This window comes from Homarus americanus, unplaced genomic scaffold (genome assembly GCF_018991925.1).
Source record: "Homarus americanus isolate GMGI-L3 unplaced genomic scaffold, GMGI_Hamer_2.0 scaffold52806, whole genome shotgun sequence".
Classification (NCBI taxonomy): Eukaryota; Metazoa; Arthropoda; class Malacostraca; order Decapoda; family Nephropidae; genus Homarus; species Homarus americanus.
Window position 1 is genome coordinate 1020514 of NW_024720773.1, and position 24101 is coordinate 1044614.

Here is a 24101-nt window from a genome sequence, read left to right on the forward strand (position 1 = left end):
GAATGTATCCCATGTTATGATGATCATTTACGATACTTCAACCTGCGAGAGGCTCTTCAAGAACGTAACCCTATCCTAAATTGGGGATACCTGTTGTTTGGTCCTTGATTCGTTGACACACTTTCATATATCACGCATTTAATTTGACTCTAGCTTTTGAGAAATACTATATATAATCCTACACATTATTTATAACAAGACACCAGATTGACACCAATGAGCCTTGACTGTGACTGCCACTACAGCAGCTAATGCTGTGAACAGCATTACCAACTCTCAAACTGCATTCCCACCAGAATTATCAATTCCTATTTATAAATTTAGTTAAGAGTGACAACTAAAAGTACCTTTAACTTAACCAGTGAAGCATAGCATAAAGTGAGGTGGGTTACCTGAAGTATAGCCTGTTGGTGTCATCACTGAGTGAAAAGCGTGAGGTACACACTTCCTTAACATGGCTGGCAATGAATTCCACTACCAGCTCTTGCAGGCTCCCTGGGCTCTCTACCATCCTGTCATAGTCACTATCTGCAATAAAGTAAAAAAATAAATAAATAAATAAAATGCATACACATACAAATCAAGCAAGAAAAAAAAAAAAAAAAAAAAAAATATATATATATATATATATATATATATATATATATATATATATATATATATATATAATATATATATATATATATATATATATATATATATATATATATATATATATATATATATACAGTCAACTCTCACTTTACGCGGTCCCACATTCCACGTTTCCACGTTTACGCGGTGCCCTGCCAGAACCCAGGATGCTCACATTCCGCGGTGGGTGTACCCCTTTACACGGTGAAGTATAATTTTTTTAATTTAGCTCATAAAATTCATACAAATTATCCGGCCAGAATATAATTTACATTGCTGGAATTCTTACAATTTGATGATCATTTTGAAAATAAACATCATAGATTTTGCATTAGACATACAAATTTTAGATATAATGTTTACTCTTGAGTAAATATGTTATCTTTTGTGCAAAATATATGATATTTATATTCAAAATATTCCTGGTCTTACAAGGAATCTAGCAATGTCAATTATATTATCCTAACTTTAGTCTGATTTATTATTTATTACTAAAAAGGTAAACAGTCTGGTATTCCCACACATTTATCTAGTAGGGACGTTGGTGGGGGGTGGGGGGGAGGGAGGGAGGGACCGGCGACCGACCATCTGTTACCGTGTGAAGAATATTTTTTTTTTTATTAACTGAAGATTTTTATTTTAGCTCATAAAATTCATACAAATTACCCGGCCAGAATATAATTTACATTGCTGGAATTCTTACAATTTGGTGATCATTTTGAATATAAACATCATATATTTTGCATTAGACATAAAATTTTTAGATAAAATGTTTAATCTGAGTAAGTATGTTATCTTTTGTGAAAAATATATGACATTTATATTCAAAATATTCCTGGTCTTACAAGGAATCCAGCAATGTCAATTATATTATCCTAACTTTAGTTTGAGGTATTATTTATTACTATACCTGGTTTTCCCCCCAAAATTTCTCAGAGAGGGAAGAGCCAGCAGTGTAGTGTGAGAAGAGGGGGGAGGGAGTCGTGTCCATTATTTGAATGGACATTAACTTGGCGACTGTATTTCTCTATTTCTCTTAAGTATTAATTGTGTGCATGTACCATCATAAAATTATGATGTTATTTTTACTAGAACATAGGTATTGTGTTGGAAAAAGTGGAGTTTGGGGGTCAGCTGGTTTCTATTTCATTTAATCCCATATGTTATGTTATTCACTTTACGCGTTTCTCACTTTGATACCTATTGGGTTACATTAACATAAGTGAAGGTTGACTGTATATATATATATACATACATACATACATACATACATACATACATACATATATATATATATATATATATATATATATATATATATATATATATATATATATATATATATATATACACCTGAACCCGACTACATTCATTGGACTTAAGACCGCGGGGACTTACGACGCCTCAGATATAGATAAAAATTTAAATGACACTGCATTTTCTATACCGAAACGTTTCCAGTTAATGTAGTCTCCATGTATAATTAGAAAATTATGGGGCTATGTGCATCAGCTGACTACATTAAGGTTAAGTGCTCAGTCACACTGTATCCATTCCTTATTATTTATTACTTTCACTGTACTGTATCCATTCATCATTATTCATTACTTTTACTGTACTGTATTTCATTGTAGAGTTTTTATTAAAATTTTTTTTTCTATTCTAACATGTCGGACTTGACCTGGATTTGGGTCCCTAACCCGTCGTATAGGGTCGTGTTAGGTTTTGTGTGTGTGTGTGTGTGTGTGTATATATATATATATATATATATATATATATATATATATATATATATATATATATATATATATATATATGTATATATATATATATATACTGTACTCTCTTTAGTGAACTTGACTTACGGTGTACCCTGTGAGGGGTGTTGTGTAGCCTGTGAGGGTGTTGTGTACCCTGTGAGGGTGTGGGTGTAGCCTGTGAGGGGTGTGGTGTGGCTGTGAGGGGTTGTTGTGTACCCTGTGAGGGTGTTGTGTAGCCTGTGAGGGGTGTTGTGTATTTCCTGTGAGGGGTGTTGTGTAGCCTGTGAGGGGTGTTGTGTACCCTGTGAGGGGTGTTGTACCCTGTGGGGGTGTTGTGTACCCTGTGAGGGTGTTGTGTGTAGCCTGTGAGGGGTGTTGTGTGGCCTGTGAGGGGTGTTGTGTAGCCTGTGGAGGGGTGTTGTGTAGCCTGTGAGGGGGTGTGTACCTGTGAGGGGTGTTGTGTAGCCTGTGAGGGGTGTTGTGTAGCCTGTGAGGGTGTTGTGTAGCCTGTGAGGGGTGTTGTGTAGCCTGTGAGGGTGTTGTGTAGCCTGTGAGGGGTGTTGTGTAGCCTGTGAGGGGTGTTGTGTAGCCTGAGGGGTGTTGTGTAGCCTGTGAGGGGTGTTGTGTAGCCTGTGAGGGTGTTGTGTAGCCTGTGAGGGGTGTGTGTAACCTGTGAGGGTGTTGTGTAGCCTGTGAGGGGTGTTGTGTAGCCTGTGAGGGGTGTTGTGGAGCCTGTGAGGGGTGTTGTAGCCTGTGAGGGGTGTTGTGTAGCCTGTGAGGGGTGTTGTTGTAGCCTGTGAGGGGTGTTGTGCCTGTGAGGGGGTGTTGTGTAGCCTGTGAGGTGTGGGTACCCTGTGAGGGGTGTGGGTGTACCCTGTGAGGGGTGTGGTGTGGCCCCTGTGAGGGGTGTTGTGTAGCCTGTGAGGGGTGTTGTGTAGCCTGTGAGGGGTGTGGGTGTAGCCTGTGAGGGTGTGTGTACCCTGTGAGGGGGTGTGTGTACCCTGTGAGGGGGTGTTGGTGTAGCCTGTGGTGTCGTGTACCCTGTGAGGGGGTGTGTAGCCTAATGTGTACCTGTGAGGGTTTTACCCTGAGGGGTGTTGTGTAGCCTGTGAGGTGTTGTGTAGCCTGTGAGGGTGTTGTGTAGCCTGTGAGGGGTGTTGTTAGCCTGTGAGGGGTGGTTGTGTAGCCTGTGGGGTGTTGTGTAGCCTGTGAGGGGTGTTGTGTAGCCTGTGAGGGTGTTGTGTACCCTGTGAGGGTGTTTGTAGCCTGTGAGGGTGTTGTGTACCTGAGGTGTGTACCCTGTGAGGGGTGTTGTAGCCTGAGGGGTGTGTGTAGCCTGTGAGGGGTGTTGTGTAGCCTGTGAGGGGTGTTGTGTAGCCTGTGAGGGTGTTGTGGCCTGTGAGGGGTGTGTAGCCTGTGAGGGGTGTTGTGTGGCCTGTGAGGGGTGTTGTGTAGCCTGTGAGGGTGTGTAGCCTGTGAGGGTGTTCTGTAGCCTGTGAGGGGTGTTGTGTAACCTGTGAGGGGTGTTGTGTGCCTGTGAGGGGGTGTTGTGTCCTGTGAGGGGTGTTGTGTAACCTGTGAGGGTGTGTAGTGTGGGTGTTGTGTATTGAGTGTTGTGTAGCCTGTGAGGGGTGTGTGTACCCTGTGAGGGGTGTGTGTAGCCTGTGAGGTGTGTGTACCTGTGAGGGTGTTGTGTAGCCTGTGAGGGTGTTGTGTACTCTGTGAGGTGTTGTGTACCCTGTGAGGGGTGTAGTGTACCCTGTGAGGGGTGTTGTGTGCCCTGGAGGGGGTGTGGTGTAGCCTGTGAGGGTGTGGCGTGTAGCCTGTGAGGGGTGTCGGCCTGTGAGGGTGTGGTGCCTGGGGGTGTGGTGCCTGTGAGGGTGTCGGCCTGGGGGGTGTGTGTGCCTGTGGGGGTGTGTGGGACCTGTGAGGGGTGTCGTGTAGCCTGTGAGGGGTGTGGGTGTAGCCTGTGAGGGGTGTCGTGTAGCCTGTGAGGGGTGTGGGTGCCTGTGGGGTGTGTACCCATTGAGGTGTTGTGTAGCCTGTGAGGGGTGTTGTGTGCCCTGTGAGGGTGTTGTGTAGCCTGTGAGGGTGTTGTGTACCCTGTGAGGGTGTTGTGTACCCTGTGAGGGTGTTGTGTAGCCTGTGAGGTGTGCCTGTGAGGGTGTTGTAGCCTGTGAGGGTGTTGTACCCTGTGAGGGTGTTGTGTACCCTGTGAGGGGTGTTGTGTAGCCTGTGAGGGGTGTTGTGGCCTGTGAGGGTGTGTGGCCTGTGAGGGGTGTTGTGTACCCCTGTGAGGGTGTTGTGTACCCTGTGAGGGGGTGTTGTGTACCCTGTGAGGGGTGTTGTGTGTACCCTGTGAGGGTGTGTTGTAGCCTGTGAGGGTGTCGTGTAGCCTGTGAGGGGTGTGGCGCCTAGCCTGTGGGGTGTCGTGTGCCCTGTGAGGGGTGTTGTGTAGCCTGTGAGGGGTGTGGGTGTGGCCTGTGGGGTGTGGGTGTGTGAGGGGTGTGGGTGTGCCTGTGAGGGTGTCGTGTAGCCTGTGGGGTGTGGGTGGCCTGGGGGTGTGTGGCCTGTGAGGGGTGTGGGTGTGCCTGTGGGGTGTGTGTGGCCTGTGGTGTTGTGTGCCCTGTGAGGGGGTTGTGTAGCCTGTGAGGGGTGTTGTGTAGCCTGTGAGGGTGTTGTGTGCCCTGTGGGGTGTTGTGTATCCTGTGAGGGTGTTGTGGTGTGAGGGGTGTTATGTAGCCTGTGAGGGTGTTGTGTGACCTGTGAGGGTGTTGTGTAGCCTGTGAGGTGTTGTGTACCCTGTGAGGTGTTGTGTAGCCTGTGAGGGTGTGTTGTGGTGTTGTAGCCTGTGAGGGGTGTTGTGTGCCTTGGTGTTGTGTAGCCTGTGAGGGTGTTGTGTAGCCTGTGAGGGTGTTGTGTAGCCTGTGAGGGGTGTTGTGTAGCCTGTGAGGGGGTGTGTGTACCTGTGAGGGGTGTTGTGTACCCTGTGAGGGGTGTTGTGTAGCCTGTGAGGGGTGTTGTGTAGCCTGTGAGGGTGTTGTGTAGCCTGTAGAGGGTGTTGTGTAGCCTGTGAGGTGTCGTGTAGCCTGTGAGGGGTGTGTGTACCCTGTGAGGGTTGTTGTGTACCCTGTGAGGGTGTTGTGTATCCTGTGAGGTGTTGTGTGCCCTGTGAGGGTGTTGTGTAGCCTGTGAGGGGTTGTTGTGTAGCCTGTGAGGGGTGTTGTGTATCCTGTGAGGGGTGTTGTGTAGCCTGTGAGGGGTGTTGTGTGGCCTGTGAGGGTGTTGTGTACCCATGAGGGTGTTGTGTAGCCTGTGGGGGTGTTGTGTAGCCTGTGAGGGTGTTGTGTAGCCTGTGAGGGGGTGTTGTGTAGCCTGTGAGGGTGTTGTGTAGCCTGAGGGTGTTGTGTGTACCTGTGAGGGGTGTGTGCTAGCCTGTGAGGGTGTTGTGTGGCCTGTGAGGGTGTTGTGCCTGTGAGGTGTGTGTACCCTGGGGGTGTTGTAGCCTGTGAGGTGTTGTGTGCCCTGTGAGGGTTGTGGCCTGAGGGGTGTGTGTAGCCTGTGGGGTGTTGTGGCCTGCGGGGGTGTTGTGTGGCCTGTGAGGGGTGTTGTGTGCCCTGTGGGGGTGTTGTGTGTAGCCTGTGAGGGGTGTTTGTATAGCCTGTGAGGGTGTTGTGTACCCTGTGAGGGGGTGTTGTGTACCCTGTGAGGGTGTTGTGTAGCCTGTGAGGGGGTGTTGGTGTACCAAGGGGGGTGTTGTGTGCCCTGTGAGGGTGTTGTGTAGCCTGAGGGGTGTTGTAGCCTGTGAGGTGTTGTGTACCCTGTGAGAGTGTTGTGTACCCTGTGAGGGTGTTGTGTATCCTGTGAGGGGTGTTGTGTACCATGTGAGGGGTGTTGTGTGGCCTGTGAGGGTTGTTGTGCTGGCCTGGTGTTGTGTACCCTGTGAGGGTGTTGTGTAGCCTGTGAGGTGTTGTGTAGCCTGAGGTGTCGTGTAGCCTGTGAGGGTGTTGTGTGGCTGTGAGGGTGTTGTGTGCCCTGTGAGTGTCAGGTGTACCCTGTGAGGGTGTTGTGTAGCCTGTGAGGGTGTTGTGTACCCTGTGAGGTTGTGTAGCCTGAGGGTGTGGTGGCCTGTGAGGGTGTTGTGTGGCCCTGTGAGGTATTGTGTAGCCTGTGAGGGTGTTGTGTAGCCTGTGAGGGGTGTTGTGTACCCTGTGGTGTTGTGTAGCCTGTGAGGGGTGTTGTGTAGCCTGTGAGGGGTGTCGTGTAGCCTGTGAGGGGTGTGGCCTGTGAGGGTGTTGTGTAGCCTGTGAGGGGTGGGTGTGCCCTGTGAGGGGTGTTGTGCACCCTGTGAGGGGTGTCGTGTAGCCTGTGAGGGGTGTTGTGTGCCCTGTGAGGGGTGTTGTGGCCTGTGAGGGGTGTGTGTGGCCTGTGAGGGGTGTGGGTGTGGCCTGTGAGGGGTGTGGGTGTAGCCTGTGAGGTGGTGTGTACCCTGTGAGGGGTGTGTAGCCTGAGGTGTGTGTAGCCTGAGGGTGTTGTGTAGCCTGTGAGGGGTGTTGTGTACCCTGTGAGGTGTTGTGTACTGTGAGGGGTGTTGTGTAGCCTGAGGGGTGTTGTGCTTAGCCTGTGGTGTTGTGTGTGGGTGTTGTGTGCCCTGAGGGGTGTTGTGTAGCCTGTGAGGGTGTTGTGTAGCCTGTGAGGTGTTGTGTGGCCTGAGGGGTGTTGTGTACCCTGTGAGGGTGTTGTGTACCTGTGAGGGTGTTGTGTACGCCTGTGAGGGGTGTTCTGTGTACCCTGTGAGGGGTGTTGTAGCCTGTGAGGGGTGTCGTGAGCCTGTGAGGGGTGTCGTCAGCCTGTGAGGGTGTCGTGTGCCTGTGGGTTGTGTCGGTCCTGTGGGGGGTGTCGTGTGGCCTGTGAGGGTGTCGTGTGGCCTGTGGGGGCGTGTAGCTGTGGGGTGTGTGTGGCCTGTGGGGTGTGTGTGCCTGTGAGGGTGTTGGCCTGTGAGGGGGTGTGGTGGCCTGTAGGGGTGTTGTGTGGCCTGTGAGGGTGTGGTGTGCCTGTGGGGTGTGGGTGGCCCTGTGGGGGTGTAGCCTGTGGGGGGTTGGGTGTGCCTGTGGGGTGGGTGTGCCTGTGAGGGTGTGTGCCCTGTGAGGGTGTCGTGTACCCTGAGGGGTGTCGTGTAGCTGTGAGGGTGTTGTGTGTGCCCTGTGAGGGGGTGTTGTGTAGCCTGTGAGGGGTGTTGTGTAGCCTGTGAGGGTGTTGTGTAGCCTGTGAGGGGTGTGTGCCCTGTGAGGGTGTTGTGTACCCTGTGAGGGGTGTTGTGTGCCCTGTGAGGGTGTTGTATAGCCCTGTGGGGTGTTGTGTGCCCTGTGAGGTGTTTGTGTACCCTGTGAGGGTGTTGTGTGGCCTGTGAGGGGTGTTGTGTGTAGCCTGTGAGGGTGTTGTGTAGCCTGTGAGGGGTGTTGTGTTGTGAAGTGTTGTGTACCCTGAGGGGTGTTGTGTAGCCTGTGAGGTGTTGGCCGGGGTGTTGTGTAGCCTGTGAGGGTGTGTTCTGTGCTGTGGGGTGTTGTGTAACCTGTGAGGGGTGTTGTGTAGCCTGTGAGGGGTGTTGTGTTGAGGGTGTTGTGTAGCCTGTGAGGGTGTTGTGTAGCCTGTGAGGTGTTGTGTAGCCTGTGAGGGTGTTGTGTATGTGAGGGGTGTTGTGTAGCCTGTGAGGGTGTGTAGCCTGTGAGGGGTGTTGTGTGGCCTGGGGGTGTTGTGTAGCCTGTGGGGTGTAGTGTAGCCTGTGAGGGGGTGTCGTGTACCCTGTGAGGGGTGTCGTGTAGCCTGTGAGGGGTGTTGGTGTGGCCTGTGGGGGGTGTGTTGGGCCTGTGAGGGGTGTGTGTACCCTGTGAGGTGTGGGTGTACCCTGTGGGGGGTGTGGGTGGCCGCCTGTGGGGGGTGTGTGGCCTGTGAGGGGTGTGGGTGTAGCCCCTGTGAGGGGTGTGGTGTGCCTGTGGGGTGTGTGGCCTGTGAGGGGGGTGTGGGTGTGGCCTGTGAGGGGTGGTGTGCCCTGTGGGGTGTTGTGTGGCCTGTGGGGGGTGTTGTGTGTACCCTGTGGGGTGTTGTGTGGCCTGTGAGGGTTGTTGTGTACCCTGTGAGGTGTGTGTACCCTGTGAGGGGTGTTGTGTAGCCTGTGAGGTTGTACCCTGTGAGGGTGTTGTGTACCCCATGAGGGTGTTGTGTAGGTGTTGTGTAGCCTGTGAGGGTGTTGTGTAGCCTGAGGTGTTGTGCCCTGTGAGGTGTTGTGTACCCTGTGAGGGTGTTGTGTGTAGCCTGTGAGGTGTTGTGTGCCCTGTGAGGGTGTGGGTGTAGCCTGTGAGGGGTGTGGGTGTGGCCTGTGAGGGGGTGTGTGTGGCCTGTGGGGGGTGTGGTGTGCCCTGTGAGGGGTGTGGGTGTGGCCTGTGAGGGGTGTCGTTGTGGCCTGTGAGGGGTGTGGGTTAGCTGTGGTGTGTGTACCCTGTGGGGGTAGCCGTGACCTGTGAGGGTGTTGTGTAGCCTGTGAGGGTGTGTGTAGCCTGTGAGGTGTGTGTACCTGTGAGGGTGTCGTGTAGCCTGTGAGGGGTGTGTGTACCCTGTGAGGTGTTGTGTAGCAGCCTGTGAGGGGTGTTGTGGAGCCTGTGAGGGTGTTGTGTAGCCTGTGAGGGGTGTTGTGTGCCCTGTGAGGGTGTTGTGTATCCCTGTGAGGGGTGTTGTGTAGCCTGTGAGGGGTGTTGTGTAGCCTGAGGTGTTGTGTAGCCTGTGAGGGTGTTGTGTGCCCTGTGGTGTTGTGTACCCTGTGGGGTGTTGTGTAGCCTGTGAGGGTGTGTTGTGGCCTGAGGGTGTTGTGTAGCCTGTGAGGGTGTTGTGTACCCTGTGAGGTGTTGTGTATCCTGTGAGGGTGTTGTGTAGCCTGTGAGGTGTGTGTGTACCTGTGAGGGGTGTTGTGTAGCCTGTGAGGGGTGTTGTGTGCCTGTGAGGGTGTTGTGTACCTGTGAGGGTGTGCAGCCTGTGAGGTGTTGTGTAGCCTGTGAGGGGTGTTGTGTGCCCTGTGGGGGTGTTGTGTGTAGCCTGTGAGGTGTTGTGTAGCCTGTGAGGGTGTCGTGTAGCCTGTGAGGGGTGTTGTGTACCCTGAGGTGTGTGTACCCTGTGGGGGTGTTGTGTAGCCTGTAGAGGTGTTGTGTACCCTGTGAGGGGTGTTGTGTAGCCTGTGAGGTGTTGTGTGTATCGTATGAGGTGTTGTGTAGCCTGTGAGGGTGTTGTGTAGCCTGTGAGGTGTTGTGTACCCTGTGAGGTGTTGTGCTGTGAGGGGTGTTGTGTAGCCTGTGAGGGGTGTTGTGTACCCTGTGAGGGGTGTTGTGTAGCCTGTGAGGGTGTTGTGTGGCCTGTGTGTGGCCTGTGTGAGGGGTGTTGTGGCCTGTGAGGGTGTGCCCTGTGAGGGGTGTTGTGTACCCTGTGAGGTGTTGTGTAGCCTGTGAGGGGTGTTGTGTACCCTGTGAGGGGGTTGTGTAGCCTGGGGGGGTGTCGTGTAGCCTGTGAGGTGTTGTGTGGCCTCAGGGGGTGTGTGTAGCCTGTGAGGGGTGTTGTGTACCCTGTGAGGGGTGTTGTGTGTAGCCCTGTGAGGGGTGTTGTGTGTAGCCTGTGAGGTGTTGTGTACCCTGTGAGGTGTTGTGTGCCCTGTGAGGGTGTTGTGTAGCCTGTGAGGGGTGTTGTGTGGCCTGTGAGGGGGTGTTGTGTAGCCTGTGAGGGGTGTTGTGTAGCCTGTGAGGGGTGTTGTGTAGCCTGTGAGGGTGTTGTGTAGCCTGTGGGGGGTGTTGTGTACCCTGTGAGGGTGTTGTGTACCCTGTGGTGTTGTCCTGTGAGGTGTTGTGGCCTCTGTGAGGGGTGTTGTGTAGCCTGTGAGGGGTGTTGTATCCTGAGGTGTTGTGTACATGAGGGGTGTTGTTGTGGCCTGTGAGGTGTTGTGTACCCTGTGAGGGTGTTGTGTAGCCTGTGAGGGTGTTGTGTAGCCTGTGAGGGTGTTGTGTACCCTGTGAGGGTGTTGTGTAGCCTGTGAGGGTGTTGTGTAGCCTGTGAGGGGTGTGTGTGCCCTGTGAGGGTGTTGTGTGGCCTGTGAGGGGTGTTGTGCCTGTGAGGGGGTGTCGTGTTACCCTGTGAGGTGTTGTGTAGCCTGTGAGGGTGTTGTGTGCCTGTGAGGGGTTGTGTAGCCTGAGGGGTGTCGTGTAGCCTGTGAGGGGTGTTGTGTGGCCTGTGGTATGTAGCCTGGGGTGTTGTGTACCCTGTGGTGTTGTGTGTAGCCTGTGAGGGGTGTTGTGTAGCCTGTGGGGGGTGTTGTGTAGCCTGTGGTGTTGTGTAGCCTGTGAGGGTGTGTGTGGCCTGTGAGGGTGTTGTGTACCTGTGTGAGGTGTTGGTGTACCCTGGTGTGTGTAGCCTGTGAGGGGGTGTTGTACCTGTGAGGGTGTCGTGTGGCCTGAGGGGTGTGTGTAGCCTGTGAGGGGTGTTGTGGCCTGTGAGGGTGTCTGTGTAGCCTGTGAGGGTGTCGTGTAGCCCTGTGAGGGTGTTGTGTGCCTGTGAGGGGTGTTGTGTAGCCTGTGAGGGTGTTGTGTACCCTGTGAGGGTGTTGTGTAGCCTGTGGGGTGTTGTGTACCCTGTGAGGGTGTTGTGTGCCCTGTGAGGGTGTTGTGTAGCCTGTGAGGGTGTTGTGTAGCCTGTGAGGGGTGTTGTGTACCCTGTGAGGGTGTGTATGCCCTGTGAGGTGTTGTGTAGCCTGTGAGGGGTGTTGTGGCCTGTGAGGGGTGTTGTGTGGCCTGTGAGGGGTGTTGTGTGCGCCTGTGAGGGGTGTTGTGTGCCCTGTGAGGGTGTTGTTAGCCTGTGAGGGTGTTGTGTGGCCTGTGAGGGTGTTGTGTAGCCTGAGGGTGTTTGTGGCCTGTGAGGGGTGTCGTGTGCCCTGTGAGGGTGTCGTGTAGCCTGTGGGGGGTGTCGTGCACCCTGTGAGGGGTGTGTGTGGCCTGTGAGGGGTGTCGTGTAGCCTGTGAGGGGTGTTGTGTATCCTGTGAGGGGTGTCGTGTAGCCTGTGAGGGTGTTGTGTAGCCTGTGAGGGTGTCGTGCGCCTGTGAGGGGTGTTGTGTAGCCTGTGAGGGTGTCGTGTAGCCTGTGAGGGGTGTCGTGTAGCCTGTGAGGGTGTTGTGTAGCCTGTGAGGGGTGTCGTGTGGCCTGTGGGGTGTTGTGTACCCTGTGAGGTGTTGTGTACCCTGTGGTGTTGTGTAGCCTGTGAGGGTGTCGTGTGCCCTGTGAGGGTGTCGTGTACCCTGTGAGGGTGTCGTGTGCCTGTGGTGTTGTGAGCCTGAGGGTGTTGTGTAGCCTGTGAGGGGTGTTGTGTACCTGTGAGGGGTGTTGTGTACCCTGTGAGGGTGTTGTGTGAGGGTTCTGTGAGGGTGTTGTGTAGCCTGTGAGGGGTGTGGTGTACCCTGTGGGGTGTTGTGTACCCTGTGAGGGTGTTGTGTACCCTGAGGGGTGTTGTGTGTGAGGGGTGTTGTGTACCCTGTGAGGGTGTTGTGTACCTGTGAGGGGTGTTGTGTACCCTGTGAGGGTGTTGTACCCTGTGAGGGTGTTGTGTGTACCCTGTGAGGGTGTTTGTGTAGCCTGTGAGGGTGTTGTGTACCCTGTGAGGGGTGTTGTGTACCCTGTGAGGTGTTGTGTGCCCTGTGAAGGGGTGTTGTGTAGCCTGTGAGGGTGTTGTGTAGCCTGTGAGGGGTGTTGTGTGGCCTGTGAGGGGTGTTGTGTAGCCTGTGAGGGGTGTTGTGTGGCCTGTGAGGGGTGTTGTGGCCTGTGAGGGGGTGCTGTCTGTGAGGGTGTGTGGTGCACCCCTGTGAGGGGGTGTCGTGTAGCCTGTGAGGGGTGTTGTGTAGCCTGTGAGGGGTGTTGTGGCCCTTGAGGGTTGTAGCCTGAGGGTGTCGTGTAGCCTGAGGGGTGTTGTGTGGCCTGCTTGAGGGGTGTTGTGTAGCCTGTGAGGGGTGTTGTTGTGTAGCCTGTGAGGGGTGTTGTGGCCAGCCTGTGAGGGTGTTGTGGCACTGTGAGGGGTGTTGTGTACCCTAGGGTGTTGTGTAGCCCTGTGAGGGGTGTTGTGTAGCCTGTGAGGGGTGTTGTGTAGCCTGAGGTGTTGTGTAGCCTGTGAGGGGGTGTGCACTGTGAGGGGTGTGTGTAGCCTGTGAGGGGTGTTGTGTAGCCTGTGAGGGGTGTTGTGTATGTGAGGGTGTTGTGTACCCTGTGAGGGGGTGTTGTTGTACCCCTGGGGGGTGTTGTGTACCCTGTGAGGGGTGTTGTGTACCCTGTGAGGGGTGTTGTGTGACCCTGTGAGGGGTGTTGTGTACCCCTGTGAGGGTGTGTAGCCCTGTGAGGGGTGTTGTGGCACCCTGTGAGGGGTGTTGTGTATGTGAGGGGTGTTGTGTGACCCTGTGAGGGGGTGTTGTGTACCTGTGAGGGGTGTTGTGTAGCCTGTGAGGGTGTTGTGTACCCTGTGAGGGGTGTTGTGTAGCCTGTGAGGGGTGTTGTGTAGCCTGTGAGGGGGTGTTGTGTAGCCTGTGAGGGGTGGTGTGTAGCCTGAGGGGTGTTGTGTAGCCTGTGAGGGGTGTTGTGTAGCCTGTGAGGGGTGTTGTGTAGCCTGTGAGGGGTGTTGTGTACCCTGTGAGGGGTGTTGTGTAGCCTGTGAGGGGTGTTGTGTACCCTGTGAGGGGTGTTGTGTAACCTGTGAGGGGTGTTGTGTACCCTGTGAGGGGTGTTGTGTACCCTGTGAGGGGTGTTGTGTACCCTGTGAGGGGTGGCACAGGAGGAGGGGATTGCTGTTTAGATCTCACCTCCTGCTTGGCAGCCCACGATCCCTTCATAACTACAGTATGCAGTGTCACCATAATTCCCATATTATTTAGGTTAATTTGGTGCCAACTGATAAAACATAAAAAAGTAAATAATTTTCTCCCCAAAGTCTCACACTCAATCCCAGATGAGCTATTGTACCATTGTATATTCCCAGTCTCTTGTTTATAGAGAGGTGACAGATGATCACTCCTGCTTTCCCTAACAATGTTGCTAGCACTCACCATCTCTCAACCACCAGATTTTTCAGCAATTTGAGTGACCTGGAGCCCTTTTTGGTCAAATTAACGAAGGTATTGTGTAATATCGGACAGAATACAGTATGCCCCCCCCCTCCCCCAAAGTTTGCGGATTTTTACTTCGCGGTTCTCGGTTATTCGCAGATGACACCCTGGATGTACAGAAGAATGTCTGTGGGTAATTTTAAAGTTGCCGGCATTTTCGCGGCTGGGACAGGGAGCCATTCTTTCTATAGACAGTAATTTCTTTTACCTGTATTTACACACACACACACAAAACACATACATATACAGGTACTCCTCGACTTATGACATACTTGACTTACGACAACCCTGACATACGACCGCCGTGGTCGTATAAAATATTTTTCAAAATACGTATTTTCGAGTCCCGACGTTAGTGATCGCGCTGTGTACTGACAAAATTTTTGTTTGTAATTCCCTTTAAAATGGCTGGCAATCGTAAAAGTGAGAGTTTTCGTGATGCTGAGAAGAAAAAGAGACACCCATTTTAGAATTTCTATGTATTTTCGGCTTTTCGACTTGCAGCCAATTCGACTTATGACCTGGTCGTCGGGACGGAGCCCCGTCGTAAGTCGAGGAGACTGTAAATAATAATTGAAAAATCCTCTCACAAATAATCAGAAACAAATTTATTAAAAATGTGATAGCTTACCCTCAAGTCCGTACTCAATTACAGTACTTTATTAATAGAGCACGTACTTGAGGGTAGTGTCACATTTTTAATAAATTTGTTTCTGATTGTTTGTGAGAGGATTTTCCAATTATTATTAATGTGTATGTGCTTTGCGTATGTATGTCCACACCCCCCCCCACAGTCCCCTAACGACCTCAGGCCAGTTGCCATTACCCCCATACCCAGTCTACTTTGTGAGGACTTTGTTTTTGAGTGGGCATTTGCCAGTAGCTATCAGTCAATTGATCCACAGCAATTTGGCAATATGAGGACCTCCTCTACATCACACTGCTTGGTGAGCTTTCTGGATTTTCTGCACAAAAACTTGCAGAAACGTAAGACAGTACTGGCCATTGCCCTGGTGGACTTCAGGAAGGCCTTTGACCTTGTTGATCACTGCACTGTTATCAACAAGGATATTGCACTAGGGCTGCCCACCAACCTGGTCTCCTGGCTCACTGATTTCTTGAGTGGACATTGCCAGGCAGTGAGGTATCAGGGCTTGGTCTCCATATTCCAACACCTCACCTGCGGTGTTCCCCAAGGGACCAAGATGGGACCACTGTGCTTCCTCATCTTGATCAACGACGCTCTATCGGACACTCCTCACAGGTGGAGGTACAGTACGTGGATGACTGCACTGTGGGGGTTTCAGTGGACAACACCGCACCAGACTACTCATCGCTACAAGGCACCCTGGACAGGCTACAGGCATGGACTACGGAGAACAAGGTCACCATCAACCACACCAAAACCGTAGTCATGCACATCAATACCGCCACCACTCCAATGCAAGCCCCAGCAGTCATAGTGGGTGCCCATCCTCTTCAGCTGGTACAGTCTGCCAAACTCCTGGGTGTAACTATAGACAACAAACTTGACTGGAAGGCCCATGTAAATAACACAGTCAAGGCAGCCTCGTACCGTCTCTACATGCTACGACGTTTTAGATCACTTGGGACCATCTACAACGCTTTTATTCTCCCCAAACTAACGTATGCGTCACCAGCCTGGTCGTCTTCTCTCAACTCCATCCAACAACGTCAGCTAGAGAAGGTACAGAAAAAGGCCTGCAGAATCATGCTCGGCGCAGAATACTCCGGCTACACGAACGCTCTCACCACCCTGGAAATGCCATCCCTCAGTGACCTCCACCACCAAGCACTGGAAAGGTTTGGCAGTGGACTACTGCACCACCCTCGTCATCGCCATCTTCTGCCACCTGCAGCCCCCCACCCAACTCGCGCAGTCCGCCACTACAACAAAATTCAGCCCATAAGAGCCCGCACCGATAGATATAAGAACAGCACCATCCCATCAACTGTTAAAATAATAAACAACTCTTGATTTATGTACTGTACAGCCCTGTAAATGTATTCACTGCATATTATATAATTATGTCTAAATCAAATGTAAGTCTGTATATTTTCAGCCACCGGCTGCAACTCTATTAATAAACCGTTTATTATTATTTATTATTATTTATTATTATTATTATTATTATTATTATTACACACACCCACACTACTACTATTTTTTTTTTTTTTTTTTTTACAACGTGGCCTCCAGCCTCCCCCAACAGCCACACCTTCGCCATCATTTAATTACCTTAATATTAAATATCCTAATACATATGTAGCTATCCTATCTGTGTTAAGTTAGTTGAGCCGTAGATCTATGCGGCATTCGGTGACAGTAGCCTCAGTCGATATCTGCAGCAGTTGTCGGAATTGGGGCAAAAGCTCTCGTTCCCCTGAGGCAGAGCAAAGCCGACCGAAGGAGAGAGAAAGACAGTCGACATCTCATCCAGGCTGTAACGAAACTTCTGGGCTGCTGCTTCTGTTCGGAGATCACCTCTGCGAGTCTGGCGTAGAAACATCTTGCACTTGGTCCCATCTCACCAGAGGTTGTGAACACTAGAGGAGTGAAGCTGCCTTGATCAACGTTTTGGATTCTCTCCCCATATGCCCTTATCTTGTCGTTCTCGTTCCTCCTATGTGCAGCATCGAGAGCTAGGTTACGGTGACATGTGGCCATGGGATCAAAAATCCTGATGTCGAAGAAAGCTTGCTGTCCCCGCGTCCAGAATCCTCGAGCACTGACGTCAACACGGGCTTCGTTAGATGTGTTTGAAGTCCTATGTTGGAAGATCTCACCATCCAATGAAAGGAGGGTCGGTCTACCATGACATCCCGGCAGATTTCCTTCAACATATTTGCTGTAAGGTCCCTTACTTCGTCATGCCTCATGCATATGAAGCCCCCTTTCTTGCACACCATGGCGTGATCGCCGTCATAGGAAGAGCCACACACGCATTGGGAGGGCAAACCTTCTACTGGCCGACCGTACCTTAGAGCAATGGCATCTGTAAATTCTTGTTTGTTAAGACTGAAACCATTTGCCCTTGTCGGTAACGTAGTTAACCAGTTCGAGGCGCCCACCTCCTGCGCTTTAGCTACTTTTTTTTTCAAATTTTCTGGAACCTGCAGCAACAGTTGCTGCAACTTATCAGGTAAAAGAAATAATTGTCCAAGGGCAAACACATAAAGGGAATATACATTTCTTTGTACACAAGTAAAAATGTAACCCCCCCTCCCACTGGTCAGCAAATGTTATTAGCAGCTTTGGCTCTTTGCAGGCATTTTGAGAACCTAACACCCATGAATTTGGGGGGCCCCCTGTACTGTATATGCCTGAAAGGTGTTACAGTTAGCGACAATACAAGCAGGGATAGAATGATAGTGGTGGTGATTAACGCACAAACGAAACGCTCCTCAAGCAAGGTTTAAATGATCATAGTTACTTTGGACTATGTTGGTATATAAAAGACTGAGTCCGTTATTATTCTGGATCCGGATATAACGGACTTTCAGCTTTAACGGACCGGCCTTCCCCCCAATTAGTCCCATACATGGGAGGTATAATTAAGTTAGGTAGGTTTTTTTTTTTGCTATCTGTGACTGCGTTTAATTTTCTTAGGTATAATTTATGGTTTTCTTGTCTTTGGGAAGCAAAACATATTTTTCCCATGTGTTATGTTGTTCGCTATATGACAACTAGTTTTTAAGTGACCTAACTCATTCATAGAGAGAGGAGGACCAGTAAATATTGGAATTTCCAAGGGATTTAAATGATAGATATAGGAACATAACAGCTGAGTGTATAATACAAAACTTTACAACTAATTCTAAAACTCACTCACATTTTTAGAATATTTTTACCCAGAAGTGTGCTGATTCAGGCTCAGGTTGGGTTGGGTTGGTTATGTGTTCTAATATACCAAACAAATAAAATACAGTACACAGTACAGTGCAGTACACAGGGCAGTACACAGTAGAGTACACACTACAGTATGGTACAGTACAGAGTACAGTGCACAGTACAGTACACAATACAGTATGATATACAATACAGTATGGTACTGTACAGTAAACAGTACAGGACAATACACAGTACAGTATAGTCTGGATTTATGGGATTTTTTAACGCGTTTGGTCATTTACGCGGTGCCTTGCCAGAATTGAAATGCTTTAATTACACGGTAAATTTGGTCATTTACGCGGCGAGCGATTGGAGAGGTCCAGACCGCCGCGCCATTTTTTACTCATACGGTCCATTCTTGACCATACGCAGGAAGCGGCGTGGTGAGGGGTGCGCATTAGATCGCTCTTATGTTATCGCTTACGTCATATGACGTATCGGACTGTGATTGGGCCACGCATCCTTACCACCCACGCATTCCCTCCGCCGATAGCTGTGATTGGTCTAATGTAACATGACGTGCCCTGCCACCAGAGGGTAGAAGTCGCTGAACTAGCCGGGCCTGTCTCATTGTTCTCAGTTCTCCACGTATACAGTTCTCTCTTGTGCCCGCTATTCCCCTCACAACTCACAATGGCTTCCGCGGGACCCCCACCACCAGAGAAAAACATTGAATTACCAGGACCAAGCCATGATAATGTGAAGGAAATCATCGAGTTGGGGGAGAAAATTAAGCTCATACTTGACAAAGACACAGTCAAGCATCGGTATGAAGTGTCTAATAACCTTTTGTCGAAAGTTATGGAGCCGTATATCCAGAACTATCTCGACAACATAAATGCTAGTCGTCAACGTAGTATTGAGGACTTCCTCGCCCGCAACGCACCACAACCACAGCCAGCCCAAGTCAGTGATAGTGAGGCTATGGACTTTGAGGGGTTTGTCTGGGAGGCCCTGCAAACCTCTGCGAGTAGTGAAAGTGAAAGTGATTCACCAGAGGGCAACTAATCTGCCCTCTGCCTCGGAACCAACCCCCCATCCCCGTGTGCCCAGCTATCTTTTCTACGAACGTAAGTGTTAAAAAACCTAATATTATTGATATTTCTCTTCATTATTAATTGTGTGTGCATACCATCATAAAATTAAGATGTTATTTTTACTACAGCGTATGTATTGTGTCGGAAAAAGTGGAGTTTGGGGGTCGGCCCAGTCTCTATTTCAATTAATCCCATATGTTCTGTTATTTCATTAACGCGTTTATGGTTTTACGCAGACCTCAACGGGTTCAATTGACCGGGTAAATCCAGACTATACTGTAGAGTACACAGTACAGTAGAGAACACACTACAGAACAGTACACAGTACAGTACACAATACAGTATGGTACACAGTAAAACACAGTACAATACACAGTACAGTACAATACACAGTACAGAATAATACACAGTACAGAACACATTACAATAAACAGTAAAGTACACAGAACAGTATAAAACACAGTACAATTCATTACAGTACAATACACAGTACAGTACACAGTACAGTATACACAGTACAGTACATTACAGTACAGTACACAGTAAAGTATAATACACAGTACAGAATAATACACAGGACAGTACATTACAATACACCTGTACAGTACACAGTACAGTATAATATACAGTACAGTACATTACAGTACACCTGTACAGTACAATATACAATACACAGTACATTATAATACACAGTACAGTACAGTACAATACACAGTACAGTATAATACACAGTACAGCACATTACAGTACACATGTAGAGTACAATACACAATACAGTACAGTACATTACACATGTACAGTACACAGTACAGTATAATACACACTACAGTACAATACAGTACACAGTACACAATACACAGTACAGTACAATACACAGTACAGTATAATACACAGTACATTACAGTACACAAGTACACAGTACAATACACAGTACAGTACATTACAGTACACCTGTACAGTACACAGTATAGTACAAAGTACAGTACACAGTACAGTACATTACAGTACACAGTACAGTATAATACACAGTACATTACACCTGTACAGTACACAATACAGTACAATACACAGTACAGTACACAGTACAGTACAATACACATTACAGTACACAGTACAATATAATGCACAGTTCAATACACAGTACCGTATAATACAAAGTACATCACAGAACTGTACAGTATAATATACAGTACATTACAGTACACATGTACAGTACAGTCCACAGTACAGTACACAGTACATTACAGTACAGTACACAGTACCCTATAATACACAGTACATTACAGTACACATGTACAGTACACAGTACAGTACAATACACATTACAGTACACAGTACAGTATAATGCACAGTACAATACACAGTACAGTATAATACACAGTACAGGACATTACAGTACACATGTACAGTACATTATAATGCACAGTACAGTACACAGTACATTACAGTACAGTACACAGTACCCTATAATACACAGTACATTACAGTACACATGAACAGTACACAGTACAGTATAATACACAGTACAGTAAATTACAGTACACATGTACAGCACACAGTACAGTACAATACACAGTAAAGTACATTACAGTACACAGCACAGTATAATACACAGTACAGTTCATTACAGTACAATACACAGTACAATACACAGTACAGTCCACAGTACAGCCCACAATCCTTAAATCAGCTACGACCTATTGCAATCACCCCAATACCCAGCCTAATCTGAGAAACTTTTGTGTTCGACTGGGCTTATGCTGATATTGCAGGAGTCGTAGACCCTCAGCAATTTGGCAACATGAAAACTTCCTCCACCACTCACTGTCTTGTCAGCTTTCTCGATTACATATACCGCCATCTCGAGAAACAAAAAACGTCTGTAGCTGTCGCCGTCATTGATTTCACTAAAGCATTCGACCTAGTCGACCGCAATATAATCATCAACAAAGCTAGTAACCTCGGGCTTCGGAGAAGTCTTATACCATGGCTTACAGACTTCCTCAGTGACTGACAACAAGCTGTACGCTTCCGAGGGGCTGTCTCCACCTTTCAGTCACTCACCTGTGGCGTCCCCCAAGGCACCAAGATGGGACCACTCTGCTTCCTTATGCTCATCAATGATGCCCTAAGAGAAACCTCTGCTCGCTGGAAATATGTCGACGACTCCACCATTGGGATCAGCATCAACAGTTCTGCTCCCAACTATACCGCCCTTCAGGATTTATTGAACAGTCTCCAAAACTGGGCCACCAACAACCATGTCACCATCAACCATACCAAGACCATGGTTATGCACATCAACCTCTCCTCCGACACTTTCCCACCTCCTTCCATTACTTTAGGTCCGAACACACTCCAGGTTGTAGATTCCACGAAGCTCCTCGGCGTCACCATAGACAACAAACTAAATTGGAAACCACACATCAGTGAAGTTGTCAAATCCTCCAGTTTCCGTCTCCACCTCCTCCGCCGACTCAAGTCCCTCGGAGTTCCTGCACCCGAGCTCCTCAGTGTTTACACAACATTCATACTTCCCAAGCTCACCTATGCCTCCCCTACCTGGTCTTCCTCCTAAATGCCACACAACGTAAACACCTAGAAAAAGTGCAAAAGAGGGCATGCAAGATTATTCTCTCCCCTTCCTACTCCACATATCAAGAAGCGCTCAACACACTGACCCTTTCGACTCTCACTGACCATCACCACGAACTCATCTGCAAATTTGGTAAGAAGCTTCTACACCATCCTCGACACCGCTCCTACTACCACCTGAGATCCCTAGTCCGAGAATTGCTGTTCGACACCACAACCGCATCCAGCCCATACGTGCACGAACTGATCGCTATAAGAACAGCCCAGTCCCAACCATTGTAAAAATTATCAATAACTTGTAATAAACCAGTGTATTCACTCCCAGTAAACACTACTCCTTGCACTGTCACTATGTTGAAATGAACTGTAGTTTGAGCTTTTCCCCATCTAGTTGTTATATATCTTATTTGTATCACTTATGTTACTTGTATAATATTTGTAATTCGAAACCTATTCCCCAAATATGTAACTGTATATTTTCAGCCTTCTGGCTGCCAAGCTCTCTCAATAAACCGTTAATTATTATTATTTTATTATTATTACAGTATAATACACAGTACAGTACATTACAGTACAGTACACAGTACAGTATAATACACAGTACAGTATAATACAGTATACATGTACAGTACAGTATACAGTACAGTATAATACACAGTACAGTACAATACACAGCAAAGTATACAGTACAGTGAGAGCGGTGTGTACACTCCAAGCTGCACTCTTCGACATTGTTTCGCCCATACATATCTGGAGGAAACACCACTTTTAAATTTGAAGCTTTGATATCTCAAAGTTTAGTCTGCGCATTTTCTGCTGAAATTTTAAATTTACCTGCAGTACTAATATAAACAGCACTTTCAGCAAGCGGTATTCTGTTCAGTGTTTATCAGCTTTTTTGTCTCTACCTTTCATTACAACCATTTGAATGAGTATGGTGCTTATATCCTGTTAGTTGTCTTCCTTTTCTCATTTCATTTCTCAATATTTGTGTTACTGTACCATAAATGTAGGAGCAACACGAAACAGCTTATAGATATCTGGTAGCTAAGATATTCCTTATGTTTAGAGATAATTCCAGAATGATTCGAAGATATTCTCTGATCATACTGATGCTGATTTTTGTCTGATCCGAGGCTCTGACAGAGCACCAGTTCTGAGCGGACAAGACTCACTGCCTGCACGCTTGTGACGTCCTTGATTAGTGATTATGCTGGAGCTGCCCATTGCCTACTGCTAGCTTCATGAGTATCTAAGGATGACAAAAGAAGTCAGGTTACAGACTCCCCATAAACTCTTGAGTCAGAACCCAAGCTTCCCCGATTTAAGAGGCAAGAAATTGAGATGGCTAGTTTAGATAATTTGACGTCACTCTATTTTGATGGTAAGAAGACCGCCACTCGTGTGATGATAAAGAATGAGAAGACCGAGAAATGGAGTTCGAGGATGATGGTGAAAAATCATTATGTCATCATGGTTGAGCCTGGCAATGAATATCTCACACATGTGACTCCCAAGACTGGACACGGAAAGCAAATTGCCAAAACTATTCACGAGTTTCTGGTGGAGAAAAATCTAACCCAGCAGCCCATTGTGTGTGTTGGTTGTGATGGAACCAATGTAAATGTAGGATCAGAAAATGGAGTCATTCATCATCTTGAAATGTTACTTGGTCACCCGCTCCATTATTTCATATGTCAACTTCACGGAAATGAGCTGCCTTTCCGCGCAGTTTTTTATCACTATGATGGTAAACCAAGTGGTCCTGAGCATTAGCGTGGTCCCATTGGAAAGCAGATCAAGGAGTCTTTGTCTGAGCTTCCAGTTGTCGCCTTCCAGCCAGTCAGTTTCCCTGATTTCCCTGTGTTTAATGATGAAGTGGAGAAAGATCTGTCCTGGGATCAGAAATACCTGTATAGGATTTGTAAAGGAGTTATCACAGGTGTTGTTGAAGATGACTTGGCTGCTATTGAGCCAGGTCCTCCCTGTGTGTCAAGGTGGAACACCTTATGGAGTAGAATCCTCAGGCTGTATGTAGCAACATCAAGACCCAGCCATGAGTTGAAAAGAATTGTCATTACAATAATAAGTTCAGTGCTCCAATGTGGTTTTACATCAAGATACACCCTTACGTAACACACGGCTCAAGGAACGTATTCCAGTCCCTGCTATATATGAAACACCTGAATAGTGAGGAGGAGACGATAGTGAAGAAGGCTGTCCAGAGAAATGCATACTTCGCCCACACAGATCAACTTCTTCTTGGTATGTGTGCAGATGAGGACATGACTGTTAGAGAAAAAGCTGTCTCAATGATAAGAAAAATTAGAGAGGAGAATCAGCAAAAGGAAGAATGCACTGGCAGATCTGAAGAGGAGGAAGATTCTGATGCTGCTGTTGACGAGAATTTGTTAAACTATACTGATGAGGAGGGTAAAGATGGAGATGGGAATGAGGATGTGCCTCCTGTAGTCAACATGAGAAAGGTGGTGACTCCGAAACTAAAGTGGCAAGCAAAAAACTATCATTCCATGATTAACTGGAGGAATGAACTCAAGACTGAACCTCCTTACATTGCTTCTCTGTCAAATCTACAGGTTAATGACATTCTTGAGACACCATTAGTGGTGCCCAAGTGGCCAAACAGCACTCAGGCGGTCGAGAGAGGCATAAAAGTGATGACTGAAGCTTGCACTGAAGTGACGGGATACGAATCGAGATGGATATATTAGGCAAAGATTATTGTCTAGGAAAATGATGCCAAGGTTCCGCACAAAAAAGAATTTCAATATGAACTTGTAATGATTTTCTATACGGTGTACCTGTAAAATAACATGTGAATTAAATCGATGTCACCCATGTAAAATTTATCATTATCCTGGAAAACATTAAATGACACCTAATTTTTGGTATACACTAAAAGTTGACAAAAAGTCGTTCACGATGCGGCAGGGTAAGTATGCATGAAATGGCATGAAATTTTGCACAGGTG

At 48.4% G+C, this 24101-nt stretch overlaps 1 protein-coding gene across 1 annotated transcript in view; it reads right to left on the minus strand.

Moving 5' to 3' along the window:
* The window catches only part of LOC121860890 (protein zyg-11 homolog B-like), a gene marked incomplete in the record, with an annotated part of 168129 nt that overhangs the window by 132402 nt on the left and 11626 nt on the right, over nt 1–24101 (minus strand). Inside the window, 1 exon segment of the mRNA XM_042358253.1 lies at nt 393–528. Coding sequence (XP_042214187.1) covers nt 393–511 — 119 coding nt within the window.